The 25,848-nt window shown below is 33.5% G+C and overlaps 3 protein-coding genes across 7 annotated transcripts; all 3 read left to right on the plus strand.

Moving 5' to 3' along the window:
• The first annotated feature begins 2,109 nt into the window (after positions 1–2,109).
• Positions 2,110–7,063, plus strand: LOC133297035 (phosphatidylinositol/phosphatidylcholine transfer protein SFH4). The gene is made up of 7 exons (XM_061496088.1): positions 2,110–2,306; positions 3,311–3,699; positions 4,137–4,288; positions 4,928–5,023; positions 5,509–5,765; positions 6,070–6,290; positions 6,541–7,063. Exons 2-7 carry the CDS (start codon positions 3,346–3,348, stop codon positions 6,910–6,912), a joined length of 1,452 nt encoding a protein of 483 aa, XP_061352072.1. The 5' UTR covers positions 2,110–2,306; positions 3,311–3,345; the 3' UTR covers positions 6,913–7,063.
• A 3,693-nt stretch (positions 7,064–10,756) lies between these two features.
• On the plus strand, positions 10,757–15,784 carry LOC133297039 (UDP-glucuronic acid decarboxylase 6). 2 transcript variants are annotated; one of them, XM_061496098.1, is made up of 14 exons: positions 10,757–10,991; positions 11,349–11,412; positions 11,521–11,638; positions 12,469–12,555; positions 12,663–12,750; positions 13,139–13,230; positions 13,374–13,438; positions 13,527–13,615; positions 14,100–14,177; positions 14,285–14,378; positions 14,686–14,752; positions 14,827–14,890; positions 14,969–15,009; positions 15,302–15,784. In XM_061496098.1, the coding sequence occupies exons 3-14, from the start codon at positions 11,549–11,551 to the stop codon at positions 15,485–15,487; spliced, it is 1,041 nt and encodes a 346-aa protein (XP_061352082.1). In that variant the 5' UTR covers positions 10,757–10,991; positions 11,349–11,412; positions 11,521–11,548; the 3' UTR covers positions 15,488–15,784. The 2 variants fall into 2 exon arrangements, with proteins under 2 accessions (XP_061352082.1, XP_061352081.1); XM_061496097.1 differs by lacking the exon at positions 11,349–11,412 and having other exon boundaries at positions 10,758–10,991.
• A 3,043-nt stretch (positions 15,785–18,827) lies between these two features.
• Positions 18,828–25,064, plus strand: LOC133297038 (UDP-glucuronic acid decarboxylase 6-like). Of its 4 annotated transcripts, none has more exons than XM_061496095.1 (13): positions 18,828–18,918; positions 19,962–20,076; positions 21,596–21,682; positions 21,861–21,948; positions 22,322–22,413; positions 22,735–22,799; positions 22,880–22,968; positions 23,058–23,135; positions 23,254–23,347; positions 23,453–23,519; positions 23,603–23,666; positions 24,424–24,464; positions 24,682–25,064. In XM_061496095.1, exons 2-13 carry the CDS (start codon positions 19,987–19,989, stop codon positions 24,868–24,870), a joined length of 1,044 nt encoding a protein of 347 aa, XP_061352079.1. In that variant the 5' UTR covers positions 18,828–18,918; positions 19,962–19,986; the 3' UTR covers positions 24,871–25,064. The 4 variants fall into 4 exon arrangements, with proteins under 4 accessions (XP_061352079.1, XP_061352077.1, XP_061352078.1 ...); XM_061496093.1 differs by lacking the exon at positions 18,828–18,918 and adding an exon at positions 18,925–19,094; XM_061496094.1 differs by lacking the exon at positions 18,828–18,918 and adding an exon at positions 19,108–19,499.
• The last annotated feature ends 784 nt before the right edge of the window (positions 25,065–25,848 follow it).

The following is a 25,848-nucleotide window of genomic DNA, read 5'->3' on the forward strand; positions in this document are numbered from 1 at the left end:
ACAGTAGGGAACGTTTGACCAGACAGTTCAATCACTAACTTTTCTTTTTTATTTTTATTCTTTATAAAATAGTCTAAGACATTATTTAGAGTTCTATCCTCGTGGGAACGATAATCTGGGCATTAATACACCCATTAATACTTGATGCGTGCACTTGCGCACTTGGGTTGGGAGTAAGGGAACAACTCTGTTTTCTATTGCTAATTTAGAATAGAGGAATGTCCTTCATCATCAAATATATTTTTCCACCATCAGCAAACCACCCAACAGCAATACAGGTCTAACATTTTCATCATCATCACTTGAAGGAGGAATCCTTAATTCCTCAAAAAGATAGGTATATCTTTCTTCTTCAAATGACATTAGGTCTTGCTCTTCATCAACTTCTTCAGATTCAAAGTCTTCATTGCTGCCATCCTTCTTGTATGCCTTCTTCCTTGGGGTTTATTTTCCAGGCCTTTTTCTCCCCACCAATGGTACAGTCTGTTCATCCTCATCATCTGAATGATCCTCAACACCTGGAGGAAGGCTTGTATGCCTCATCCTCTGCACTCTCATATGAATATGAATCTGAGGAAGCAACCTCATCATATGCATTGTCATGTTCGGATGAATTACCACCATCCTCTGCACTCTCTTGCTCATGATTCACCCCATCACCATGTGAAATCTCCTGATCCGAATTAATCCCATGATCATGTGAAATCTCATGATCCGAATTCACCTCATCATCATCCTGTGCATGGTGCTCATTATATGTGGAATTAACCATATTATCCTCTGCACTGTCATGTTCAGGTGAACCAAACTGAGGAATTGAAATGCAGTCTTCAAAATATACATGTATCTCATTGCCATTACCTAAAGCAGCCTCACACATGGCACATACATCAGAATCGATACTAAGTGGTCTGAGGCCTTGTTCCAAATCGGGTTCACCAGGCTTTAACCACATCTTCTTTTTGCATTTTTCATACCCAAATTCCTTAAACAGAGTGTCAAGGTCACGCAAATTATAGTAATCAATATGTATCTCAGGCAGTGAGTCCACTCTCTCATTTACACAGGTCAGCACTCCATCTTCATCTCTTATTAAAACACCACCATGATGATAAACAATCACTATATATTCAGACATTTGTACAAAAAAAAAAGGTAGCTTTCATTAATCCAATGACTACTTCAAAAATGGGTACTTACTCATAAAACAAAGGCAAGACATGTGGACTACTTAAACAATACAAACCAATAAACAAACAGACAAATGGAACATGTGATTTTTTTCAACAATTTGCATGTGTTTTTTAATTGTTCATGGGTTAACCATGGACCACACCACATTGTTTACTCTAAACCCTAAAGTGAAACATGGATCACATTGTCCACTGAGCATGCAGAAAAGAAACACGCATTAAACAACAAAAACTCCATAGGGATCACAAACAACAAATAACAACTACAATAAAAAGTGTTCCAAAATAGATTACTTTGTTACCTTTTTTGTACGGAACGATGAGCCTCGCACCAAAACAAAGGTATTTCTTCCTCCACTTCCCTCCGATTGTTGAACCACTGTTGAATCAAAACGCAGGGAAATGTTGACAAAATGATCTTCTTCCTTCTCAATAATGGAGCGTCGAACTTTCAATAGTGGGAATGGTAAAGTGAACAACGGTTAGGTGAGGGGCAGTTTTGGGTTTCTTCAAATGATTCTGAGCAATGTGGAAGCAAGTTTCTCCAGACGACGTTGTTTCCCCTCCAACGTGGCAGTGAGCATGCCCATTAACGTTACACATCAGCTCCGTCAATGACGCTGTCTGTTTGGGACTAACAGAAAGACTAACCTAACGTGGAACCTATTTGTCTTTGTTGGGGGACTTGCCAGCTAATTTATTTTTGTTAGAGACTAAAATGGATATCGAGTTTTTTTGTTAGAGACCAATTTAAGTATTTACTCTAGTTTTAAATTTAAACTGATTCTAAACTTGAACCGGGTTCACCAAAATAAAATTAATTAATTAAAAAAATAAATCGGTTTTATCTAAAATAAATAAATAAATTGAATCATATTTTTGGTTCGATCCGACTCGGTTCAATTTTTCATGCTAAACCACACCATGCCTACGTCTAGAATAACCCGTGTGAGCTCTGATGAAGTCGTTGAAAAGAAAAATCTCATTCCGGAACGGACAATTGATTGAATCCACAGCGATCTGGGCCGCCGCATTGGCTATCGGCGACGACGAAGTAATATTGATCCATCAGTCCCAAGCAAAACCTCGTGAACTGTTGCAATCAAATTTCAGGTCAAGTTTTGAAGCTGATTTCATACTATTTTATTTTTCTTCTTAATTTCTTCGTATAAATTAATTGGACTTTGTCTCGGTGGAGTTCGATAATTGTTTGGAAAAGGCGCTTGCTTATATATTCGAATCACTTTGTTCCGAATTTTAATATCGTTTGAATTTCGTAAAAAATTGGCATCATAGTGACTTTTGGCTGTTCAGGTTCTCTGTTTCCTGCATGAATGCGTGACATATTAATTTAAAAAGAAGTTTCGTATTTGCTTCAAGATTTGAACAGCTCGTTTTGAAGTGTTTATGTGTTGAGTTAACAATTTTTTTGACAACTAATCACTGTCTACGCACTGTGGCTTTATGAGACCGTGAATTAATTTCTTGTTCACTTAAACTTTATCTTGTGCTCTTCAATGTCCTATTTAGTGAGGAGGATAACAGAAATACAGAATGGTTTAGTATAATAGGTTGGTTTGCTTTATTCTGGAATAGCGTATGAATATAAAGAAGCACGTTTCCTAGTTGAGGGCACTGTGGTTGGTTTGTGAAATTCTTTCTTTTGATTGAATTAATAACTTTTTGGAAGATGGTGTACTTGTGCATACTGTTCTCTGGCTGAATTGAAGTTACATCTCTGCGTTGCATTACATACACTTAGCATGGCTTTGGATTTGCTTAAATTGTAGGAATGGATCACTTTCTTTTAAAAAGCTCTCTCAATTATAATTTGATTATAAGTTGTTTTGAACACAAAAGTAAGTTAATACAAATGCGTACTTGATTTGGAAATCGTTATTATGTTTAAATATTTTCTGATTTTAATTTTTCTCTTCTTGCTGTCTGCCGGTCATTGTTGATGTTCAAATTGTTGTTTAGTTACTTCCCACAGCCGTGATCTGTGTGCTTCACATCTAACATATTTAGATTAATCCTTGATATTAGACAGATTTCAATTTGAAGACATTTTCATTTGATATTAATTTGTGCGTTTGAAACGATAACTTTTGTTACAGTGCTTGCCAGAGAAACTTGACTGCCATCAGTTTACATGGGAGACACGGTGGATTATTCTGACTTGAGCAAGAACCCTAAACCTGGCAGTGTCATGACTGGGAAAAAAGCATACAGATGTTCGCTAATTGCATCTCGCCCTAAATGTTTTGCAAAGAGAAACCATGAACGCCTTGTTTCACTGATCCATGGCGGCTTTGGAAGTAGTTCTGTGGGTCGTTTCACATTTTTTTTACTTAAAGTTGCTGCTTTAGAGATCCTAAGGAGGTTCTCCAAAAGAAGATGTCCATCTGTATGGCGAGGCCTTCAGGCTCTACAAATCCTTTGTTATCCGCCTTTTCAATGGATCCAGAGATGGGCACCCTTCAAGGGTTTGGTTAAAAGCATGCAGGTTTGCAGTCTAAATTTCGGAATTTTTCATCAATAATATATTTGAATGACATTTTAAAGCACAATGTTTCTAGTAAATCATTTTCATGTATCTCTTCATGTATCAAGGACATATACTATTGAGCTATTCTGTTCATAATCTCTTACATATCCTTTTACAATTTTTTTAAGGGGAAAAACAGAGAGAGAGAGAGAGAGAGAAATTTCTCTCTCCCTTTTTCCTATTAATTGAAGGTGTAAAGGGAAATATTGAAGATTTTGATGTATACCATATGATACTTCCCCAGCCCCTTTTTACCATTGTAGTTGAGGATCAAATTGGTTAAAGATTTATTTCTTTGATGTTTGTGCTAGGTCTTTTCTGTCTTTTCTTCTCTCTAATATCCCAAGTTTAGATATTCATGACAGCAGATAGCTAATAAATCTTTCTGCTGTCAGGTCCTATCAAGACCGTTGCTAGCCCTTACAATTGGAACAGTTTTTTGTGATCAATCAGAAGGTAGTGATGGAACGTCAGATTGTATTACTGATTCACACAATTCAGTAGCAAACTTGGAACTATCTCCTGTACAGACTGATATGAATACAAGGTATCTAAAGGCTCTGAATCTTGATGCTAATTTTATGTGCGTGCTTAGTTAATTCACTTTCTAATTCATAATAGACGGTTTCTGTATGATCTAAAAATAGCATCATAAAACTACATTTTTCAACCATAGAAAAGTAGAAAATGTAGACTACCATGATGCCATTTGCAGGATTTTAGAATCTATATTAAAATTCCTTTTGATTTCTTTTATGCTTGGAAATATTGTCTCAAACATGAATATTTTACCCAATTCATTGTTCCGTGAATTCTGTCATCTCTTATAATTCACTAATTCAGTAATAATGTCAATCTTGAGTTCAAGATTTAGATTTTTATCGTCATAACTAGAGTTACCACTTGTTAGCGGTCTCTCATGTTTCTCCAAAAGTAATGTAGCAATTAGGATACGTATATTCGTTGGGCCAAGAATGTGAAGAACTGGTTCCATATCAACCTTGGTCTTTCCATGTATGTATATGTGATACATATAGATCCCAAAATTAATTTTTGCATTTCTGACTAAAGCATCTGGTGAGTAAAGGGCTGCTAGGTTCTTAGAGATTAATTTTAGGATTTTTATATCCTGATTATCTAGATCTACTTGCAAGCTTCTTACTTGTATTTTTCATGCATTTTGCAGTCAGTGTTTGACAGATCCTAAAATTTTAGAATCTGAAAACTGGTTGACTCAACTCAATCAAGAGCTTGAAAATCAGGGGATTCGTTTGCCAGAAAGGTATTTTATGGTTGCCTTGTCACAACAAATAATCCTATTTATGTGCATAATTGTGCCATTCCAATAAAATATCATGACATGATACTCTCGAACTTTCCCTTTCAAAATAGGCTACTGGATACTCATGCAGGTAAGTCATAAATTTACCACTTTTTAGTGGAAATGAGAAACTCAAAACATTAATAATATTTTGTCAAGTAAAATTTGAATTAATCACTTTGGATATTTATCACCAACTTCCAAAATCTGAACCTAAGCAACAGTATAGTATTAGACTATTAGATAACTGAACTATATATAATTTGAATATCATCTTTATACCACTTGTTTCTTGTATTCTCATAGTGACTTTATAGTGTGTTTCTTGAAGCAAGTTTTGAAATCCTGGCCAGGAGTTGCCTTGTTAGTTAGCAATAGCATATTTACTAGCATATTTCTTGGTTTCTCCTGGTTCAGCGGACCATGATTTAGAAGTGTTTATGCAGAATCAATGATGATGAGCTTCGTAGATTTTACACAGCTTCTAATAATGACTTTTCATGCTTACTTACCTCAATCAAGAAGACCATACACTGGCGAGAGACTTACAGAATTCTTTCAGAAGAAGAGCTGACAATGTGGTCAAAAATGGTGTTCTGGCATGGGTATGATGTGAGGCACAGACCTTGTCTCATTGTACGGCTTGGACTAGCTTGCAATACATTGACATCTGAAGATAGACCTCGATTTGCTCAGGCAGTCAGTATGTTTTCCTTTTGTGCATGCAGCACTTCTTTTTCTAATCATCCCCCCCCCCCCCCCCCCCCCCCCCCCCACACACACACACACACACACACACACACCCACCCACACACCCACAACACACACACACACACCAAAAAAAAAAAAGGTCCCCATGTTTGCTTTATTTCGTGAGTTGAGACAATACTTTCCCTCGTCCTTTCATTTCTTACTCCCTTCTCTCTGAAGAACATTCGTAAGTTTGGTTTTCTTGGTGCCTTACATTTTATGCGGTAGTTTTATGCATTCAATGGCTGTTATTTCAGTATCACAGGTAGATTATGGAGTCTTGTACTTGGTTGATGAAGACAACCCTCAAATTACAGTGTTGGTGGATTGTGAAGGGTTGTCTCCTTTGAAAATTCCCATGCAAATGATGAGATCTTGTGCTTCCCTTCTGCAAGACCACTTTCCTAATCATCTTGGTTGTTTGTTTGTCATACGACTGCCAGCAGCTGTTCATGTTATTGCTCAGACTTTTATTGAGGTGAGCTCTCCTATCTGCTTATTCAGCCTAAAATGACTAAGATAGTAGCAAGAGAAAGGTGATTCAGGTTGGTGATCATGAAATATATAGATATTAAATGAATTGTTTGATTAAATGCAATTTTGCTTATCTGTGTAACACACCAACCTAGATAATTATAGCCTATGCAGCTTTTTATCTGTTGCATTGGATACAGTATAACATGTAAAATGCGCTTTACTAAATGAACTAATCTTTGCATTTGAGTTAGGTTTTGAAGCCCGCTACTAGGAACAAGATGAAAATAGAAGGAGAGATGTATCAGAAGGTTCTTTCTGACTATCTGCCGACACTGCCATCATATCTTGGAGGCTGCTGCACGTGCATAATATGCTCTGAAATTGGCGAGTGGGATATGCCACAACCTTATGCAACTTGGACCAGCAGGAGAGATGGGGAAGGTGATATCAGTGACAATGACGTTTCTCCGTCATTGCATCCTACCGATGAATTAGAAGGCCGCTTATGTGGCAATTATGACCAGTTGTTGAGAACTGCTATCGTAGGTATTCTCATATTTTGGGTTTTAATAGCTCTTGGTGCTGTAATATTTGATCCCGGTAGTCGTTATTTGCCCTCATAATGCAAGACTGGCCAAATTAGTTTATATCCCTGTAGGAGTAAATCTTTCTAGGAGGTGACATTATCCAATTCCAAACAGTAGCCCACACTGTTGCAGATTCTTGAGATGAATGAAAGATCTCTAGTTATCGCTTGCGCAATGTATATTTATATAGAGGAATGATCACTTACACCGGTTTACTTATAACAAGACTTACATTCAACGTTAATCTACTTGCATCTTGTGGTGTGAACCGTTAGATGCAATTGAAATTAATGATTATGATTGAGAGTGAAATTAACAATATGATTGAGAGTGTAATTATATATATATATATATATATATATATATATATATATATATAGAGAGAGAGAGAGAGAGAGAGAGAGAGAGAGAGAGATATATATATATATATATATATATATATATATAGAGAGAGAGAGAGAGAGAGAGAGAGAGAGAGAGAGAGGGAGAGGTGAATGATCCACTTATACTGGTTTACAAATAACAAGACTTGCATTCAACGTTAATCTACTTGCATGCTAAACTCGGTGGTTCACTTACTGCTCCCGAATCCAACGTAAAACACACAACCCATTTTCTCCAATCCCTTCATACCATTCCAACAACTCACCAAGATTTACCCATCTTTTTCTTCTTATTTTGCGCCAATCTCCTTCACAAAAAAACAATGACCGAAGCTCCAACTTGTGTTCCAGACCGGCCGGTTCAGAAAAATGAAAAGGGTAAAGAAAAGTGGGCTAATTGGGCCACAACATTGAGAGGTCCAAATCTTATGCCAGCAATAAAGTTCTCTCTCTCATTGGGCCTTGCAGTGTTCGTGGGCTTAATATATAGCAAAGAAAATGGGTTCTAGTCTGGGCTCTCTGTGGCAGTGAGCTTTGTTTCGGGGAGGGAAGCCACATTTAAAGCAGCAAATATTAAAGCCCAAGGAACTGTGTTAGGAACTGTGTATGGAGTGTTGGTCTTCGTATTTGAGATTGAGAGGTTCTTATCAATTAGATTCTTGTCACTCCTTCCATGGTTCATTTTCACAAGCTTCCTTCAGCGAAGCCGAATGTATGGCCCAGCTGGTGGCATCTCTGCAGTGATTGGTGCCATTCTAATTCTAGGTAGAAAAAACTTTGGCCCACCAAGTGAGTTTGCTATTTCAAGAATCACCGAAACCTTCATTGGGCTCTCATGTTCTATTTTTGTGGATCTTATCTTCATGCTCAAAAGAGCTTCTACATGTGCCAAAACAGAACTCTCTCAAAGCCTGGCCACACTTGCTGAGTCCATTGGGTCGTTGAGTCTACTTGCGAACATTAACAAAACCGATTTGGAAGATAACCAAAAGAGGTTGAAAATACAAGTTAATGTGCTAAGGAAACTGAGCGACTTCATCCTACAAATATAAACTTGCTTTTATATATGTTGGTGGATGAGATGACCTTCATTGCTAGTTTTAGAATTTAAGTGATGAAATATTTGAACGAATAAAAAATCTAAACAACTCTACTTATTCAAGAGAATATTTTTTAGCAGCATTTCACCCGTAGCAACTAAAAAAGTCTGACCGTATAACTTTGTTTAGTATGTGAAATTATGTTAGTTTCATTGCATTTATCATTTCACTGATAATTTTAGAAAAAAAATTATTTTTACATTTTTATATTTAATTTATTTATAAAATAGAAATAAATGCATATTAAAAGTTTATTTATTTTTTAAATAGAAATATAATATAACCCACTCAAAATATTATAAGTCATGTACCGTTTCTCGGACATTTTACGAAATAGTTAAAAATTAATTTACTTAAAAAATATTTTATAAAACTAGATGAAGTGATTTTTGTTCACATAAGCAAAATGCTATTATATTGGGGCTTATATAAAAAAAAGTATGTTTAATGCCAATGCCAAGCGTATCTCTGGTCCATGCGGGCATATTTTTTATTTTAAAAAAATTTATATATTTATATATTTTTAGGGGGGAAAAGTATTTAATGTTACTTTAGATAACTCTGTCTAATGTTCATTGAAACAACATCGTTTTGGGTTGAAAAATAAAAAAAATTAAAATGATAAAGACTATTATAACCCTGAAATAAATTAAAATTACAAAAATACTATGATTTCCTCTCCAAAACGACGTCGTTTCAGTGAACATTAGATAAAGTTATCTACAGTAACTTTAGAAAAAATAAACCTAATTTTTAGATAAATTATTTTTTTTTTTTTTGATAACAATAAATTATTCTTTTCGTTAAATCGGAAAGGGCAAAGTATTTGTTCACGGCTATTTTAGTTAAAATTATTATGTTTAAATTAAAAAAATCTCTAATTTTCTTTATCATAATTTCTATTTCTCTCATCATAAAACATAATAATTTTAATTAAAAGGACACAATTTTATGTTCTTTAAAAAGTATAAACACTGTTTACCAAAAAAAAATATAAACACTAATCGAAGTGTGCTAAAGTAGGGGAATTATATTAAAATTTTACATGACATATATGATCCAGTTATTATTAATATAAAAAAAGATAAATACAAAAATTTTATACTAATAAGTCATACGAAATTTTAGCATAAAAACATCCAATCCAACCAAAGTACCCATTATTTTCCACACTGGCAGCACCGAACTAGGGAAGTGAGATTATGATACCCAGGGAATCGCGGTTGAAAATAATATATTCTATAGAGAAATTATGTAAAGGGCGCTTATACTTATTATTATATTAGACTTTGTTTTTTGGTAAATTATTATTTTAGGCTTATTACAATTTGACTGATTATCATAAGATTAATTTGAAATCAATAGTTAAAAAATAAAATAAAAAATTAATTATCATTGATTTCAAATTCATTCAATAGTAACTAATCAGGTAATAAAATTAAAATGGCTAACTTTTTTTGTTTTAAAAAAAGGTATAACCTTTTCTTGTGATGATTTTGTTATCGTTAAATTAAAATTAAATTAATGGCTCTTAATTATTATTATTTTGTTTTGATAAACATTAATCTTCATTTATTATCGTTGATTTGATATTAATCTATAATAGAAATAACAACTGTTGTAAAATCCGGCCCGATCGACCTAGAATCCGGTGAACCGGTCATCAGACCGGTTCTGGTTAAGCATTGGACTGGTCATGCATCGACCCGGTCAAAACTCGGACAAACCCGGTGATCCGGTCGGATAATGTATTTAAAAAAAAAATCAAAATTATTTCATCTTATAAAAAAAATATAACATTTAAAAAAAAAAATTGTAATTTATTTGTTAGTATACTCTTCTACAATGACCTCTTAGTTTCCAATACTGAAGCAATTTGTGGAATAATAAATTAGAGAATGTTACATATGTCATTTTAATGTAGTTAAATTTGAAAAATATGAGTTCAATGTCATTGAGAGGTATGTTTATAAAAATTCTGAGTTGCAATCTAAATTGACATAGTAATAGTATGCACTTTTATTTATTTATGCTTCATGTTTTTTAGTTTATTTAGTGAACCTTGTTTAATTCATTTTAGATATAAAGAATATAATTGAATTTATATGTTCATATTTATATATATATTTTTATATCTATATATATTCGGGTCAACTGATCAGACCAGTGACCCATCGATCCGACCAGTTACTCAGTATCCTGACCGGCGTCGGGTTTAACCCCACTGGAAATAACCGTAAGAAATGGTAACGAAAAAAAAAAAGTAAAAAGAAAAAGAGGCGGTAAATTTTCTTTATTTCATAGTAAGATATTGAAACTAAATTAATTAAATGAAATTTTGAAGAGCAGTGCCAGTTAATTTCAGAAGTGTAGAGATCTAGATTCAGGAAGTGAGCACAGAGAGACACAACTCACAAGTCATCGTCACTCATGTTTCGTGTCATCCAACCTACACAATAAAGAGAAAGACACGGATATACGACATCGCATGCAATATCCAAAACTTAAGTTCACAATCTTAGTGCGCTTTACATCCTTAACCTTGTTCTCAACTCCTCACACCTCAGATCAGATCCCTAAAATATTTATCCTCAAATCCCTTTTTACTATTATATATTTCTGCACCCAATAGGTAATCAACTCTTCCGTAGCCATTAAGTTGAAGTTTCAGTTTTTTTATTTTTTTTTTTAATTTTTTTTTTTTGGTTTGTTATTATTATTATTATTGGAAGTTTGGTATGATTCCTCCTTTATGGTGTGCTTGTTGTTAACGTGAACCTTTCATGATGCTATGCAATTCAACTTTCCGTTAATTTGAAGTCTCCTGGCCTAAAAGTCAATAATTTGTTGTTTTATGGTTTGATTAACTATGTTTTGTATTGAATTTGGTTTTTTTTTTTTTAATTATAATTTAGCGTTTGGTGGGGGAAGTTTCAATTTTTAGATTTTTCTTTTTTCTTCTTTCTATAAATTGGTTCTCTGATCACAGATCGTTTGTGCTACAACTGTGATTAAGGATTTTGGATTGGTCTTTGGTTAAGTTTCACTTTCAGGTCTCTGCTCTGTAAACATTACATTCGAAGCCGTATGAGTTTATTTATAACATTTTGGTAACTAGTCTATTGTATGTATAAGAATTGACTGTTTGGAAATTGGTTCAGGAATTGAATTTCAGAGATTTTTTTGACAATGGCAACGAATTCTTCTAATGGAGAGCACCAAACAACAACAAAGCAACCTCCCCTGCCATCTCCTTTGCGATTTTCCAAGTTCTTTCAGGTGAATTGTAGGGTAGCATTTTTGTTCCACGGTGTCATTCTGATTGTTGCATTTTTTTGTGTTTCTTGGATCTTGTTATGCGAATTTCATGTTAATCTTGTTGTTGTCATGTTTTTTTGCCTTTTGGTGCATTGTTTGGTTTTGATTAAATTTGATTATGACCTGTTAAAACTATTAAAACATAAATTCGTTTACCGGAAGATGACTTACTGGTGCTTGTGAGCTTCCCCTTTTCAATCCATGATGATTATTTATATATATGTGATATTGATTTGTAATCATTTTATGAAATTATATGGTAATTCAGTTAATTTATTTTCACTGGGAACATGTGTAAAAACTAAATTCAGATATCTCAAAATGTGGACTAGCAAGCTGGTTGGATATTCTAGTTATTTGGATTTTATGGTTGAAATATTGCACTTGTCAAAACATACTTTGTGATTGCAAGCTCAATGTTTCAGCTTATGAATAAGAGACTAGGCAGAAAGTCAGTAATAAGTTGGATTTTTTTTTATATATATATATTTTTAAGGTAAGAACATGAAAGTAGTTTTCCTTCAGACTTACTAACCTGATCTGTTGGTAAATTAAATAATTTACCTTTTTCTCTACCATATTTCTCTTTACCTATTCTCCTGTGCTACCCTGGTTCTGAATTCAGATGTGTGCATGTGAGATATGTGCATATAACATCATATTACATCTCATGAGTAAGTAGTCTGTGATTACCAGAACAATGTTCTGGCCAGATCACATGTCATTACATGAGTGACTTTTTTATTCTTGAATTCTTATTTGATCAATATTTCTTTCATTCTTGACAACAGTCCAATATGAGAATTTTGGTCACTGGAGGAGCTGGATTTATTGGCTCTCACCTAGTTGACAGGCTGATGGAAAATGAAAAAAACGAGGTTTGCATGGCTGATATCTTTATGTGTATATAGTATTCAGGTTTATTAGCGATTCAACAGGTTTGATAAAATTTTGGTACAACATGACAATATGTTTGTCTACTCAGGTAATTGTTGCTGATAACTTCTTTACTGGATCTAAAGACAACCTTAGAAAATGGATTGGTCATCCAAGATTTGAGTTAATTCGTCATGGTATAATTTCATCATTTTCTCTTTTACAATCATTGGCAGCTTGACTCTGTTTCATATAAGATACAATTGAGGTTAAGATTTTTGACCTATGCTCATACTTTGCAATGTGTTTGGTGTCTTAAATCTAGCTTGTGAGTGGTCTTAAAGACTATGAAGGACCATGCGACAGAAGATTGCTGGTTATGAAATAATATATTAGACTGACCGATATATCAATTTTTTATTAATCAATCACCATTGTAAATCAGCTGGCCCTTTGATATTGTACTCAACATGAATTATGCTTTGGCCATGAGCACCGAGATTTATGTTTCATGATGTCTTTGAATTTTTATTTTTTATAAATTATGGTCTTTAACATTCATTCCTTTTTTCTTCTCCCGAGTAGATGTCACAGAGCAACTGTTGGTTGAGGTTGATCAGATCTACCATCTTGCATGCCCTGCTTCTCCGATTTTCTACAAATACAATCCTGTAAAGGTGGGCTTTTTAGAGTCTGCATTTGTATTATCTATGATTTACTACAAGCATACCATGTACACATGCTTGTTCATTTGCTGATTGTTCTATCTGTCTAGTGAACCTTAACAAATTATCTAACATTTAAAGGAATAACTTTACAGACAATAAAGACAAATGTAATTGGAACATTGAACATGCTTGGGCTTGCAAAGCGGGTGGGAGCAAGGTTGGGACTTTTTCTTTAAAAAAAATCCTGTTGTTGATAACCTAAACTTCTAGCATCAATTGATCTTACCAAGTTGTAATTTTGACAGGATTTTACTTACATCTACTTCAGAAGTATATGGGGACCCTCTTGTGCATCCACAACCAGAAAGCTATTGGGGCAATGTTAACCCTATTGGTATGTACTTATCCTCAATCCAAACTTGTGTATCTATAGCATGTTAAACTGGAAGAAGTCTAATTAGTGGATTTAACCTCATCATTTAGTTTTTGTGCTTCAAAGTAGTTAGTAATTTGTCATTTTGAATGGACCAACATCAACATGTATTTTCAACTACATACAGAGCTAAAAGTTTGAATATATGTTCTCTTTGAATTTTATTTTGAAAAGATCTTTGCATTCATATATTTCCAAAACTGTAGGAAAGAACATTCACTTTTAAGATGCACCAGATATGTACTTTGTTTCGCACTGGTAAAAGTCATGCCCCCCCCCCCCCCCCCCCCCACACACACACACACACACATATTTTGTTTTAAGTTTTGGCCTCATGATGTGTGAAATTTTGCATGATTTTATATTAAACATAATTTCTGAAAGCAACAGAATTTTTGCCTAAACCAATGAGGATGTGGTCTAATATAAAAATTTTGCACAACAGGGGTTCGGAGCTGCTATGATGAGGGCAAGCGTGTGGCAGAAACTTTGATGTTTGATTATCATAGGCAGCATGGAATAGGTAATGTCATGTCTTCTTTACCTAACAAGTAACTTCTTGATGATAGAGGGTATTGGCAGTTCAAGTTTTCCTCCTGTTAACTCCATAGTATTTCCATATTTTCACAGAAATACGCATTGCCAGAATCTTTAACACATATGGACCACGCATGAATATTGATGATGGGCGTGTTGTCAGCAACTTTATTGCTCAAGCAATTCGGTAACTCCTTGAATTATGTTATGAGCTGGTTAGTTATACAGATGATTTTTCATGGCCTGTTTATATCTTGAGACAACAGCAGTGTGCTTCTCTGAGAAAATAAATTACAATTTATCCTGACCTCGGTAGTGACAAACTCAATCTGTATAATATAACAATATGAATTATGTGCTTAATGAGCTTGCTGTTCATTTGCTAGGTCAATTATGAATCATTGATTTGAATACCTTGATTTAGTGGACTAACCTTCACACCATTTCAAACTGGATTTTTTATCTGTTTCTTCTTGTGTAATCTTGTGTTACAGTGGTGAGCACCTAACAGTCCAACTTCCAGGAACACAAACTCGCAGCTTCTGCTATGTCTCTGACATGGTATATATTATGTGTTAGACATTGTGGTTTGTGGTCTCGATTACATATTAGTACTGATCTGACTGTTATATTAGGTTGATGGCCTTATACGACTTATGGAAGGGGAACACACTGGTCCTATCAACATTGGGAACCCAGGTTATATTACAACTGATGCCTTTATGCACCGATTTTTCTTTTAACTACTAGTTTGAATGGATTACTTTATTCTTTCAGGTGAGTTCACAATGATTGAACTTGCTGAGAATGTGAAGGAGGTCAGTTATGAGCCGTTTTAATTTTTTTGGAATGCAACATGCCTCCTTATGTATATTAGATTAGTATTATTGTTATATTCTTGTTTCCATTTTATGCTTAAGCTCTGAATAGTGGAAAAAGAAACTCTTGGATACCCAATATATGGATCTGCTTTTCTGAGAGGGATTGTATAATATCATTATGCATTATTGCATTTAATTAAGTACATATGACTTCTGCTTTGTCATTTAATTATGGAGATTTTGGTGAAATATTTTAAGTTAGTTAATACTTTATGGGATGGTTTTGCAGCTTATTAATCCAAATGTGGAGATAAAGATGGTGGAGAACACTCCAGATGATCCTAGGCAAAGAAAACCAGACATAACAAAAGCAAGGGAATTGCTTGGATGGGAACCAAAGGTCAAGTTGCGCGATGGCCTTCCTCTTATGGAAGAGGATTTCCGTCTAAGGCTTGGGGTTCCCAAAAAGAACTAACTCAACTTGGTTTTGCTCCTTCATTTCATTTCATAATGGATATTTGGGTAATAGTTGGGATGAGTTTGTCAGTATTAAGATATTTCAAATTGAGCATTATGGTGAGAAAGGTTGGGGGTTGCTTCAAATCTGTTGCGTTGTTTTTTTTCCCTCTCCCCCTTTACCCTTTTATATTTCATTTTATGTTATTCTTGGCCATGTAATGGCAGAGAATATATCATATATGATTGCTTGTCACTCCAAATTTTCCTCTTGGGAATGTATTGAGTCGAATTTTCTTATAAAAGTAGCGCCTTTAAAATCTCTTTTAACTTTCTTTATAGAACGGATGTCAGGTTAGTAAGAAACGGAGGGAACATTGAGTTTACAAATTAAAATTGGTAGGTTCGGTTTTAGACCTTGGGAAGTTATGCATTTCTTACAGAACGGAAGGTAAAAATGTATAGCTGTTTGCTGTGATGTGAATATGACTCTCTATGAGATATGTTCCATTGAAAATGTGGTTCTTCTTAGTTGAGCTTTTTTTCTCGTGTATATTGGAGCGTGCTGAAAGAGGTTTGCTGAAAATTCTATAAAATTTGAACGCAGCTGTAACCTCTTAAGGAATTTTGTGCGTTTTTTTTTTTTTTTTTTTCTGTTGTTGAGATTTTTGCATTTATTCATTGATGATTTGGGTAACAAAACTCTACAAATTTTTAACATAGTTAGGGACTTGAATTTTAAATTACGGATTAAGTTAGAACAATCTTGTACCAATTGAGGAGAGTGAATTCTCTCGTGTCTTAATTAAGATGACATGTTATGTGGAGAAATTTGGAGAAATTTTAATTATATAAGGGTAAATTAATGGTAATGATTTTATAACTATCTGTTTTAATATTTTTTTCCTCTCTTGCCTTATTATTATTGATTCACCTTAACTAACACATGAATTTATTATGTGATCATCGTAACTCACACATGAGATGATGTCCAATTCATCTGTTTACTGTTGTAAGATGATTCTTTATTCCATTACATGTTGACTTTTTTTTTTCATTTTTTGTTGTCGTTTAAGAACTGTCACATTCAATAACAACTACTCCTAATATTTTGTCTTCCTTTAGTTGTTTTCTTCTAATATTTTATCAAATTTAGTCCGTTTATACTAGATCTTGATTTCTTTAGTAGATTATAATTCAAGTCTTGCAGTTTTAATAATTAATTTTTTTTTTTTTAAAAAAGATAGGATTTCATTCTAAAGTTAAGATACATATTTATTTTGGGAAAAAGTTAACATGATCCCGGTCCATGTTATTTTTCCCTAGTTCCACTCACGATCAAAAAAATTTTTTAACTATTTTATCCTTGTTTTTTCTTTTGTTTTTCTTTTTTACCCTCTACATGTGAGAGGGGACATTTTTACATTCTATGAGCCTAGACCATGGAAATATTTCTCTTTGTTTTGGCGTTTTTCCCTCTTTAATTACTAAAATACAGATACATAAGAACTTTTTTTAAAAAAAGTACAATGATCTTTTTTAAAAAAATATTAGTAAAAATTAAATTCAATGCCTTTGTATCCTTGCCGTTTGATTCTGTTAATTAAGCTTAACCTAATTGTGACTTTGTTTTCTTTATTTTTTCTGGGGAACGGATCAACATACCACCAAAAAAGTTTACAACTCTTACAACCAATCTAATTACCGTTGATTTTCGTCAATTTAACGGTTATAATTTATTAAAAATTAATAACATTTATTGTGTCACAATTATTAATTTCCAATAAATTATAATCGTTAGATTGATGAAAATCAACGGTGATTAAATTGGTTGTAAGAGTTGTAAACTTTTTTGGTAGTAAGTGGATCCTCCCCCTATTTTTTGTTACGGATTTTAGTTTTATTTTTGTCAAAAGGAATTGGACAATTTGGCTCTAAGCTAGCCTCTAACAATGCAAATTACGCCTAAATCTTTTTAGCTTAGGTTCATTTTTTCACTTAAAAAAACACATTAAATTTTATCGGCAATCATGAACATCACTCAACTTCGGATGGAATGGAAAATCTGATAGAAAGAAAATATGCCAGCCAAATAAGTTAACATTAAGTTTTGTTTTTGTCAAAAGGAATTGGACAATTTGGCTCTAAGCTAGCCTCTAACAATGCAAATTACGCCTAAATCTTTTTAGCTTAGGTTCATTTTTTTCACTTAAAAAAACACATTAAATTTTATCGGCAATCATGAACATCATTCAACTTCGGATGGAATGGAAAATCTGATAGAAAGAAAATATGCCAGCCAAATAAGTTAACATTAAATTTCATCTTCAAAATTAAAGAGACAAATTAATTAAGATTAAATTTTATCTTTTAAAATTGAGAAATTAATTATATTGTTCAGTAAGACTAATATATTTGTGTCGTTCATGAAAAAAAAAATCCGTTATTAAGAATTTACTCGACGCACATATCAGAATCAAACAATAACAAATTATAATTACTTGTACACATAATTTTTACCGAGAGAAATTAAACATGGAAACATATTATCGACTATCGAGCACCCAATATGAGTTGGCCCAGCGACGGTTGGCTAGCTTCCAAAACAAATCTCTGTCAATGAAATGGGAAAGATTCCATATCTAAAGTCATCCATTTGGGAAGTGTTAAATACCGTTAATGGTTGCACATTTTGCCACCATTTTATGTTAAAAAAATAAAATAATATCGAGTATAAGAGTGAATCTTTTATATTAAAATTTTATATAATTTAATGGCTTTATGTCTCTCCTTACACATAGACTAAGAGACATCAATTTTCCAAGAGACACAACACAAAATGTAGCCTATATTTTTTTTGGGCGTTGTTTTTATCCTGTTGCAGCAAAAAGTAACATTTTTTTCTGATGATACATCGATTGTGGTGATTGTTTTATTTTGTTTTTTCATTTTTTTTACTAATGGGACCCACAAGTTTTTATTAGTGCAAAAATGGTTTTAATTTTTCTAGTAACATAACATTTATAATTCCTATTTTTTTTAAAAAAATAAATAAGACATGAGATTCGAGCTCTCACTAGCGGGATCTAACAACAGGAGAAATGTATTTCCAATAATCAAATTATATAAAAAAAATTGTGTCTATTTTTTCCTTTACATACAGTCTAATTATAAAAATATAAACACAAAAATATAAGAGCATCAATTACATTTGAATGTTGAGTTAAAGACAAGGGAATGGGGAAGACAACCTAAGTCAATTTAGATCAATTGCAAGTGGTACCTTCCGATGTCAAATGTTGTCTAATTCGAGAAAACGCGGGTCCATGTACCTCTTCTCACTCCTCAGCATACGTGGCATCCAACGAAATGAGGAACCTTGTACTGACAGAACTACTCGATTCTCATGCACTCCCAGCATATTCGGTTTCGTCTCTCACTCTTCAACAAGTTGAGGAACTCTTCCCATACATTAATCACTAGAGAGAGAGAGAGAGAGAGACATGTTATTCAAAATTGAATTGCACTTATATTTGGACTTGATCTTTCCCATATTTGTTTAACCTTCCTTACATGATTCAGCCCTTTGATATCATTAGTATCATACAATTGATTTGTTCGGTTAGGTAAATAAATCGTATTTCCTAAGTCATAGACACAAAATTCGATGTGGGGTTTCGTTGGTTGGGTTTTTCTTTTCTACATGTTTACTTCAGAGTAAGTTTGGTGTGATTTCCATTACTGTGTTCGTTGCCTGAGAGCTTTCATTATGCCCTTCAACTTTCCGTGACTTTCAAGGCTTCCAAAATGATTTTTATTTTATTTTTTTGGGGTGGGGTTAATTTTTATCTATTATATACTTCTAAAGTTTTAATGTTTTTTTTTTCTCCTTTCTGAATTTAGCGTTTGGTGGAAGAATTTTCAAAATTTTGCTCTTATTTATCTATATAAATGGGTCTATGATTATGGAGTGCTTGGATCAGAAGAGTGGTTAGGGTTTTGGGTTGGTCTTTTGTGAAGCTTGAGATCAGGTTCACTAGCTGCTCTTTCCCTTCTTTTTTTCTTCTGCTTGCTCTTATAGTTGTATGTCTGTCTTTCCCACCACCCTTGGCTCCAATTGACCCTTTTCTTAATAGATGTGAAGCAGGATGATTTGGTTTATGAAATTTTTTTGATAATCAGTTCTGATATGTGCATTCGTTATTCAGAAGCTTATCCTTATCTTTTTCTTTTTTTTTTCTTTTGGTAAATGTTTATCTTATCATAATCCAAATTACAATTTTTAGTATTTTGAGGTTTTTTTTTTAAAAAAAAAAAATTGGATTTCAGGTAGATTGTTGGAAGTTGTAATGTTATAAATTGATGGCTCGCATGTAGAAGAAAATTCCAAAATTTCATTTCTCTTTCCTTCCCCAATATTCTCCCAAAAATCTTTCCTTCTCCAATCTCTCCCTAAATTCTTGCTACAGACTGACACCCAGAAATTTGTACAGGAATTGAATTTTGGAGGTCCTGACAATGGCAATGAATTCTTCCAATGGACATCACCAAGCAACAACAAAGCAACCTCCTTTGCCATCTCCCTTGCGTTTTTCCAAATTCTTTCAGGTTTACCATTGCATCTCTTTATTTTGACTCCTCTGACACATAACATATACTGCTTGCTTTTCATGTTCGTTCAATTATTTAGTATTTCATTGGACACAAGCAGCAGTAGAAACTTAAAGAGAATTGAAAATGCTGACAAATGTGGATTGATTTACTTATGGGATAAATAAGAATCATGTTGCAGCTAAAAAGTTGATGTCATGCAATCCTATGGACAAGAAAAAGTCACCCAACACAGTGTCTTTTCATCTTTTTTATTATTATTTAACTTGTCGTTTATTTTGTAGGAAAATTTTTTTGACCCTATTACGTGACAAAACCAAAGCCCTTTACTTATATACTATAATTTGACCAACTAAGAGTGTAAATGGGTCAAACGACCTATCACAGAGCCTATATGCCTTAGCCTACCTTAAGTATAACCTGGCTTGCTCTATTTTCTAAATAGGAGTTTTAGACTTTTAAAAAGTTTATTTAAAATTTAGGACATATGTCCACTTTAAAAAGCCTAGCCTAAAAGCTTGCAAGCTAGCTTTTTAAATTTTTTAATAATATAATATATTTATGATATATATTGTTTACTTAAAGACATATTCTGAGATCATGGTTTGTAACACTAATTTTCAAAATAATAAGATTGATGTTATTTTAACAAATAATAAATATTTATTTAAAATTTAAAATATAATATTAAATTAGTAAAGAAAGTGCAAATTATATGTATATATACATATATGAAATTTTCATGTGATCTTTATAAACATTTTCATGTGACTTTTATGAACATTATTTCATGTGTTAATGAAAATATTATTTCATTTGATTTTTGTGAATAAGAAATTTTATCTTTTATATTTCAGTTTGGTTTACTTTAGTTTACAACTTGCTTGGCCTTACAGGCTTTGTTAGGTTTTTTAGTTTTTTATAATAGGTCAGGACAGACTTATAAATTAAAGCCTTTAATAGGCTAATAGGACAATGTAGACTCTAAATATTTTACATAGGCTTAAACTATTAAAGTCAAAGTCTGGCCTAACCTGTAAATCTTTTAACCTGGCCCATTTACACCTCTAACCACAAGCATTTAGCGATCAAAATATTTTGACTACAAGCCTAGTGTTTTATACTGTGAATATTCTAATAAGGTTTTTTTATTTATTTATTTTTTTTTTTGGGGGGGGGGGGGGGGGGGGGGGGGGGGGGGGGGGGGAGGGGGGTGTAGACACAAAAGGTTGCAATTTATCTTTTTTATAATTTTTGGGGATTAGATACAAATACTGATCTGTTAAACTGTAAAAGGTTTTTCAGTTTTTCTATTATTTTGCATAGCTCTACCTCTGGTTCTGAATTATTTGTATGAGAACATATGTGTATCATACATGCATTGATAAAAAAATTGTCGGGTGTTTGTAAATAACTAAATATGGCCTTTCGTCAGAATCACATATTTTACATAAACATTTTTTTTTCTTGTCTTGATGCCTTGTTATACCAATATTTGTTTCATTCTTGATAATAGTCCAACATGAGAATCTTGGTTACTGGAGGAGCTGGATTCATTGGGTCTCATCTTGTTGATAGATTGATGGAAAATGAAAAAAATGAGGTCAGCTTGTTATCTTTTTGCATAAAATGTTATATTTCTCATTTTCATTCATATTTTAACTGATTATGTACAGATGAAATAACTTGCTACCATCCTATATGTGATAAAATAAGATACAGCTTGTAGATCAAATTTTGATTTCATAAAGTTCTGTTACAATGTCCCTCTGTTTAATCAGGTCATTGTTGCTGATAACTACTTCACTGGATCCAAGGACAATCTCAAGAAATGGATTGGTCATCCAAGATTTGAGCTTATCCGTCATGGTATATTGTCATCTTTGTTTACTATAAACTATCCATGGCATTAAAATTGTTGCACATAAGGTTTTTGCTTGTTGGGCTGTATATATTTGAAATTTTAAATCTAGTTTGTAAAATGATTTCTGTTGACTTAACTACGTAAGGATACCAAAGACCATGCAATCAGCATAAGCTTCACAGTTGTACACCACAAATTAAAGAAAATGCCATTTCAACTATCAACCAAAATTTGATAAGCCATCTGATGATTCTGTTATCGGGAAACATGAATGATGATACTGTATTTTGTAGTTAGTATACTTTGTTCAGCATTTCCTTTAGTACTGTTTGTAAACCAGTGATGCTGATGCTCATTATCACTTTGATCCCTTCGTAGATGTCACGGAGCCTTTGTTGATTGAGGTTGATCAGATCTACCATCTTGCTTGCCCTGCTTCTCCTATTTTCTACAAATATAATCCAGTAAAGGTATAGTTTTGAGAGTCTTCTTCTGTCTTTCTAATCATTTTCTGTGTACTTGCCTGTCATACTTTATTCATGTCAAATGTTGAAGAATTTACTTTCTAGGTTATGGTTACTTTTACTAAAAAAAAAAGAAAAAAAGTATATTGAGCCCCCTCTTTTCTTTATCCTTCCCCTTAAAGTAGCTTCATTCCGATACATATTGTTACATTCTCTGCCTGTATTTATGTCTACCTCCTGTCATGCATCATTGGTTGAAAGTTCTCTCTGTTTGTTTACCTGACCTTGAAAGGCTATCTAATTTGTAATGGAATAATGACTTCACAGACAATAAAGACAAATGTGATTGGCACACTAAACATGCTTGGGCTAGCCAAGCGAGTAGGAGCAAGGTTGGGATATTTTTTTTAAATGATAATAATCTCAACTGCTGCCATCAGTTGGTCTTAATTAGTTCAAATTTTATTGACAGGATTTTGCTTACATCAACTTCAGAGGTATATGGGGATCCTCTTGTGCATCCCCAACCTGAAAGCTATTGGGGCAATGTTAATCCTATTGGTAAGTGCATCCCACCCTGTGGCTTTTCTTTTTCTTTTACAAATATTCATGAAGATGTAGTCTGAGGACTTAAAAATATATAATAACAGGAGTTCGTAGTTGCTATGATGAGGGGAAACGTGTGGCTGAGACTTTGATGTTTGATTATCATAGGCAGCATGGGCTTGGTAAATTCCTGTCTTTTTCTCCTTATAATTGTTGCTCGTTTAGTTTAAGGTATATGTGGTAGAAATTTTCCCTTGTTTTTTAACTCCTTTGAGGTGTTTATACCCTTTCTCAACATAGAAATACGCATTGCAAGAATCTTTAACACATATGGACCGCGCATGAATATTGATGATGGGCGAGTTGTTAGCAACTTCATTGCTCAAGCACTTCGGTAATTACCTGATCAATTATTGATTTAACTATTTTAATACTTTGGTTTTTATGACTATAATTATTTTAACCCTTCATTTCTCATTTTATCTTTGGTTCATTGTAGTGGTGAACCCTTGACAGTCCAATCTCCGGGAACACAAACTCGAAGTTTCTGCTATGTCTCTGACCTGGTTTGTATCCCATAATCCCTTTGTATCCTTGAATTACTACCCATAATGTGATTATGATTATGATTGTTTGTGAGATGTCTTAGGTTGATGGCCTTATCCGTCTCATGGAAGGACCAAACACCGGGCCAATCAACCTTGGAAACCCAGGTTATATTCCTATTACACGGCCTGTATTTGAGTATCATTTCCAATGTTATTAAACCCGACCCGGGCATCTATCTGGTCGGGGTACTGAGTTATTGGGTCACTGGTCAGACCGGTTGACCCAGATATATATAGATATATAAATATGAACATATAAATTCAATTATATTCTCCATATCTAAAATGAATTAAACATGATTCACTAAATAAGCTCTAAAACATGAAGCATAAATAAATAAAAATGCACGCTATTACTATGTCAATTTAAATTGCAACTCAGAATCCCCATAAACATACCTCTCAATGACATTGAACTCATATTTTTCAAATTCAACTATATTAAAATGACATATGTCACATTTTCTTAATTTATTATTCCGCAAATTGCTTTAGTATTGGAAGCTGAAATTTGAGGTCATTGTAGAAGAATATACTAGCAAATAAAATTACAAAAAGTTTTTAAAATGAGTTCTATATTTTTTTTGACAAGATGAAACAATTTTGGTTTTTTTTTTTTAAATGCATGACTCGACCAGGTCACCGATTTTGATCGGGTTTGGCCGGTTTTGTCCGGGTCAATGCATAACCGATCTAATGCTTAACCCGAACCGGTCCGATGACGGGTCGCCGGGTTCCTGGTCAATCCTGCCGAGTCGGGTCGGGCCGGGTTTTACAACAATGATCATTTCATTTGTAGTTGCTAAAGTATCTTTACTTTCTTTGCCCTCGGTTACTTATTTGAGTATCTTTACATTTTCAGGTGAATTTACAATGATTGAACTTGCTGAGACAGTGAAAGAGGTCAGTTTTAAGAATTTTTTTATTTTTATTTTTAACTTTTTCAGTATCATTCACCTTCACACACAGCTTTCATTTTAAGTTTAAGCTATAAGTAGTGAAATGTGATTTGGAATTTCTTGGTAACCAATAAATTGAGCTATTTTTCTGGAAGTCTGCAGTATGAGAATGAAAATATTCGCGAATAGTTTATAGTTAATGCTATGTGTGTGGTTTGCAGCTTATTAATCCAAATGTGGAGATAAAGATGGTGGAGAACACTCCAGATGATCCTAGGCAAAGAAAACCAGACATAACAAATGCAAAGGAATTGTTGGGCTGGGAACCTAAGGTCAAGTTGAAGGACGGTCTTCCTCTTATGGAAGAGGATTTCCGTCTGAGGCTTGGAGTTGACAAAAATAGTTCATAAATGGGATGAGTCTGTCTGTTTTCAAATTTTTCATTCTTCGTAGTTATGTATACTGAGGAAGTCGAGGTGCCTGAAATTTGGCTTCTGGAAGTTATCACATTGTTAAATATCTTGCTCTTTGTTTGGCAAAAGACTATATAGCATGTAACTCCAAATTTTCGCCGGTGGAAATGGTGATTGAAATGAAATTTCTTTCCTGTTTTGTGGTTATCTTTTCAACTTTATTTATTCAAGTGTCTTTAGGATCTGAGTTCCTTCTGAACACGCTCGCTCCCTAAAACTAGTTTCACAACCGAGCTTGTGGTATTCCAACATAAATAATTATTAATGGCAGAGTCTAGAGTCATGCCATTTGCTCTTGTGCTAATGTCCCGTAACATAAGAAACTTTAAACCCTTAATTCATTAGAAATCAATCCTTAATTCGTTATTAATCAATTTCGTTTGTAATAAAATTCCTTTCAGAACTTTATTATATTGCCTTGTCTGCAGCTAATCTTAAGTTAGTTTTAATAATTATTTTCCGCTGTGTTAAGGGTTATGAGAACAGCATGAAAAATCATAGGAAACTTAATGAGAAAATTTTCTGGGTAAATTGGTCGGTTTATGGCAAGTTATCACTTTGTACAATGCCCAAAGAATATTCTCACTTGCAACTAGATCGAGGTTCAATACAGTGTAAATGCACGTCGAAGTTGGATAAAAGACAAGTTATCATACTTATAAACCTGCCAATAACTAATTTATAAATTGATTAATTTCTAATCACACTACAAAGTGAATTAAATATATTGGTCCTTAACAAATAACAACTTCCGATTATATTTCTTAATAATTTTTTCCTCTATTCAAAACCAAAGGGCACTAGGACTCTAGGAGGATGCTGCTGGGGGAAAATAGACCCTTCCAGAATTTATTTTGGTGACATCATTCCAACATCAACATGAACGGCAAATTTAGTACCATAGGTTGAACACAG

The sequence above is a fragment of the Gastrolobium bilobum genome, unplaced genomic scaffold (genome assembly GCF_033153095.1).
Source record: "Gastrolobium bilobum isolate Gb01-03AN ecotype WA unplaced genomic scaffold, APGP_CSIRO_Gbil_v1 utg16102, whole genome shotgun sequence".
NCBI lineage: Eukaryota > Viridiplantae > Streptophyta > Magnoliopsida > Fabales > Fabaceae > Gastrolobium > Gastrolobium bilobum.

What these genes read in the sequence shown, in the direction of transcription:
- LOC133297038 (XM_061496095.1), top strand. Translation starts at nt 19,987, where the DNA reads ATGGCAATGAATTCTTCCAATGGACATCACCAAGCAACAACAAAGCAA. An exon ending in TTCATTGCTCAAGCACTTCG is followed by an intron (nt 23,348 to 23,452) that starts GTAATTACCTGA and finishes GGTTCATTGTAG; the next exon opens with TGGTGAACCCTTGACAGTCC. An exon ending in TCTGCTATGTCTCTGACCTG is followed by an intron (nt 23,520 to 23,602) that starts GTTTGTATCCCA and finishes GAGATGTCTTAG; the next exon opens with GTTGATGGCCTTATCCGTCT.
- LOC133297039 (XM_061496098.1), top strand. Translation starts at nt 11,549, where the DNA reads ATGGCAACGAATTCTTCTAATGGAGAGCACCAAACAACAACAAAGCAA. An exon ending in GCAAAGCGGGTGGGAGCAAG is followed by an intron (nt 13,439 to 13,526) that starts GTTGGGACTTTT and finishes TAATTTTGACAG; the next exon opens with GATTTTACTTACATCTACTT. An exon ending in TTGCTGAGAATGTGAAGGAG is followed by an intron (nt 15,010 to 15,301) that starts GTCAGTTATGAG and finishes ATGGTTTTGCAG; the next exon opens with CTTATTAATCCAAATGTGGA.
- LOC133297035 (XM_061496088.1), top strand. Translation starts at nt 3,346, where the DNA reads ATGGGAGACACGGTGGATTATTCTGACTTGAGCAAGAACCCTAAACCT. An exon ending in GTTTGGTTAAAAGCATGCAG is followed by an intron (nt 3,700 to 4,136) that starts GTTTGCAGTCTA and finishes TTCTGCTGTCAG; the next exon opens with GTCCTATCAAGACCGTTGCT. An exon ending in CAGACTGATATGAATACAAG is followed by an intron (nt 4,289 to 4,927) that starts GTATCTAAAGGC and finishes TGCATTTTGCAG; the next exon opens with TCAGTGTTTGACAGATCCTA.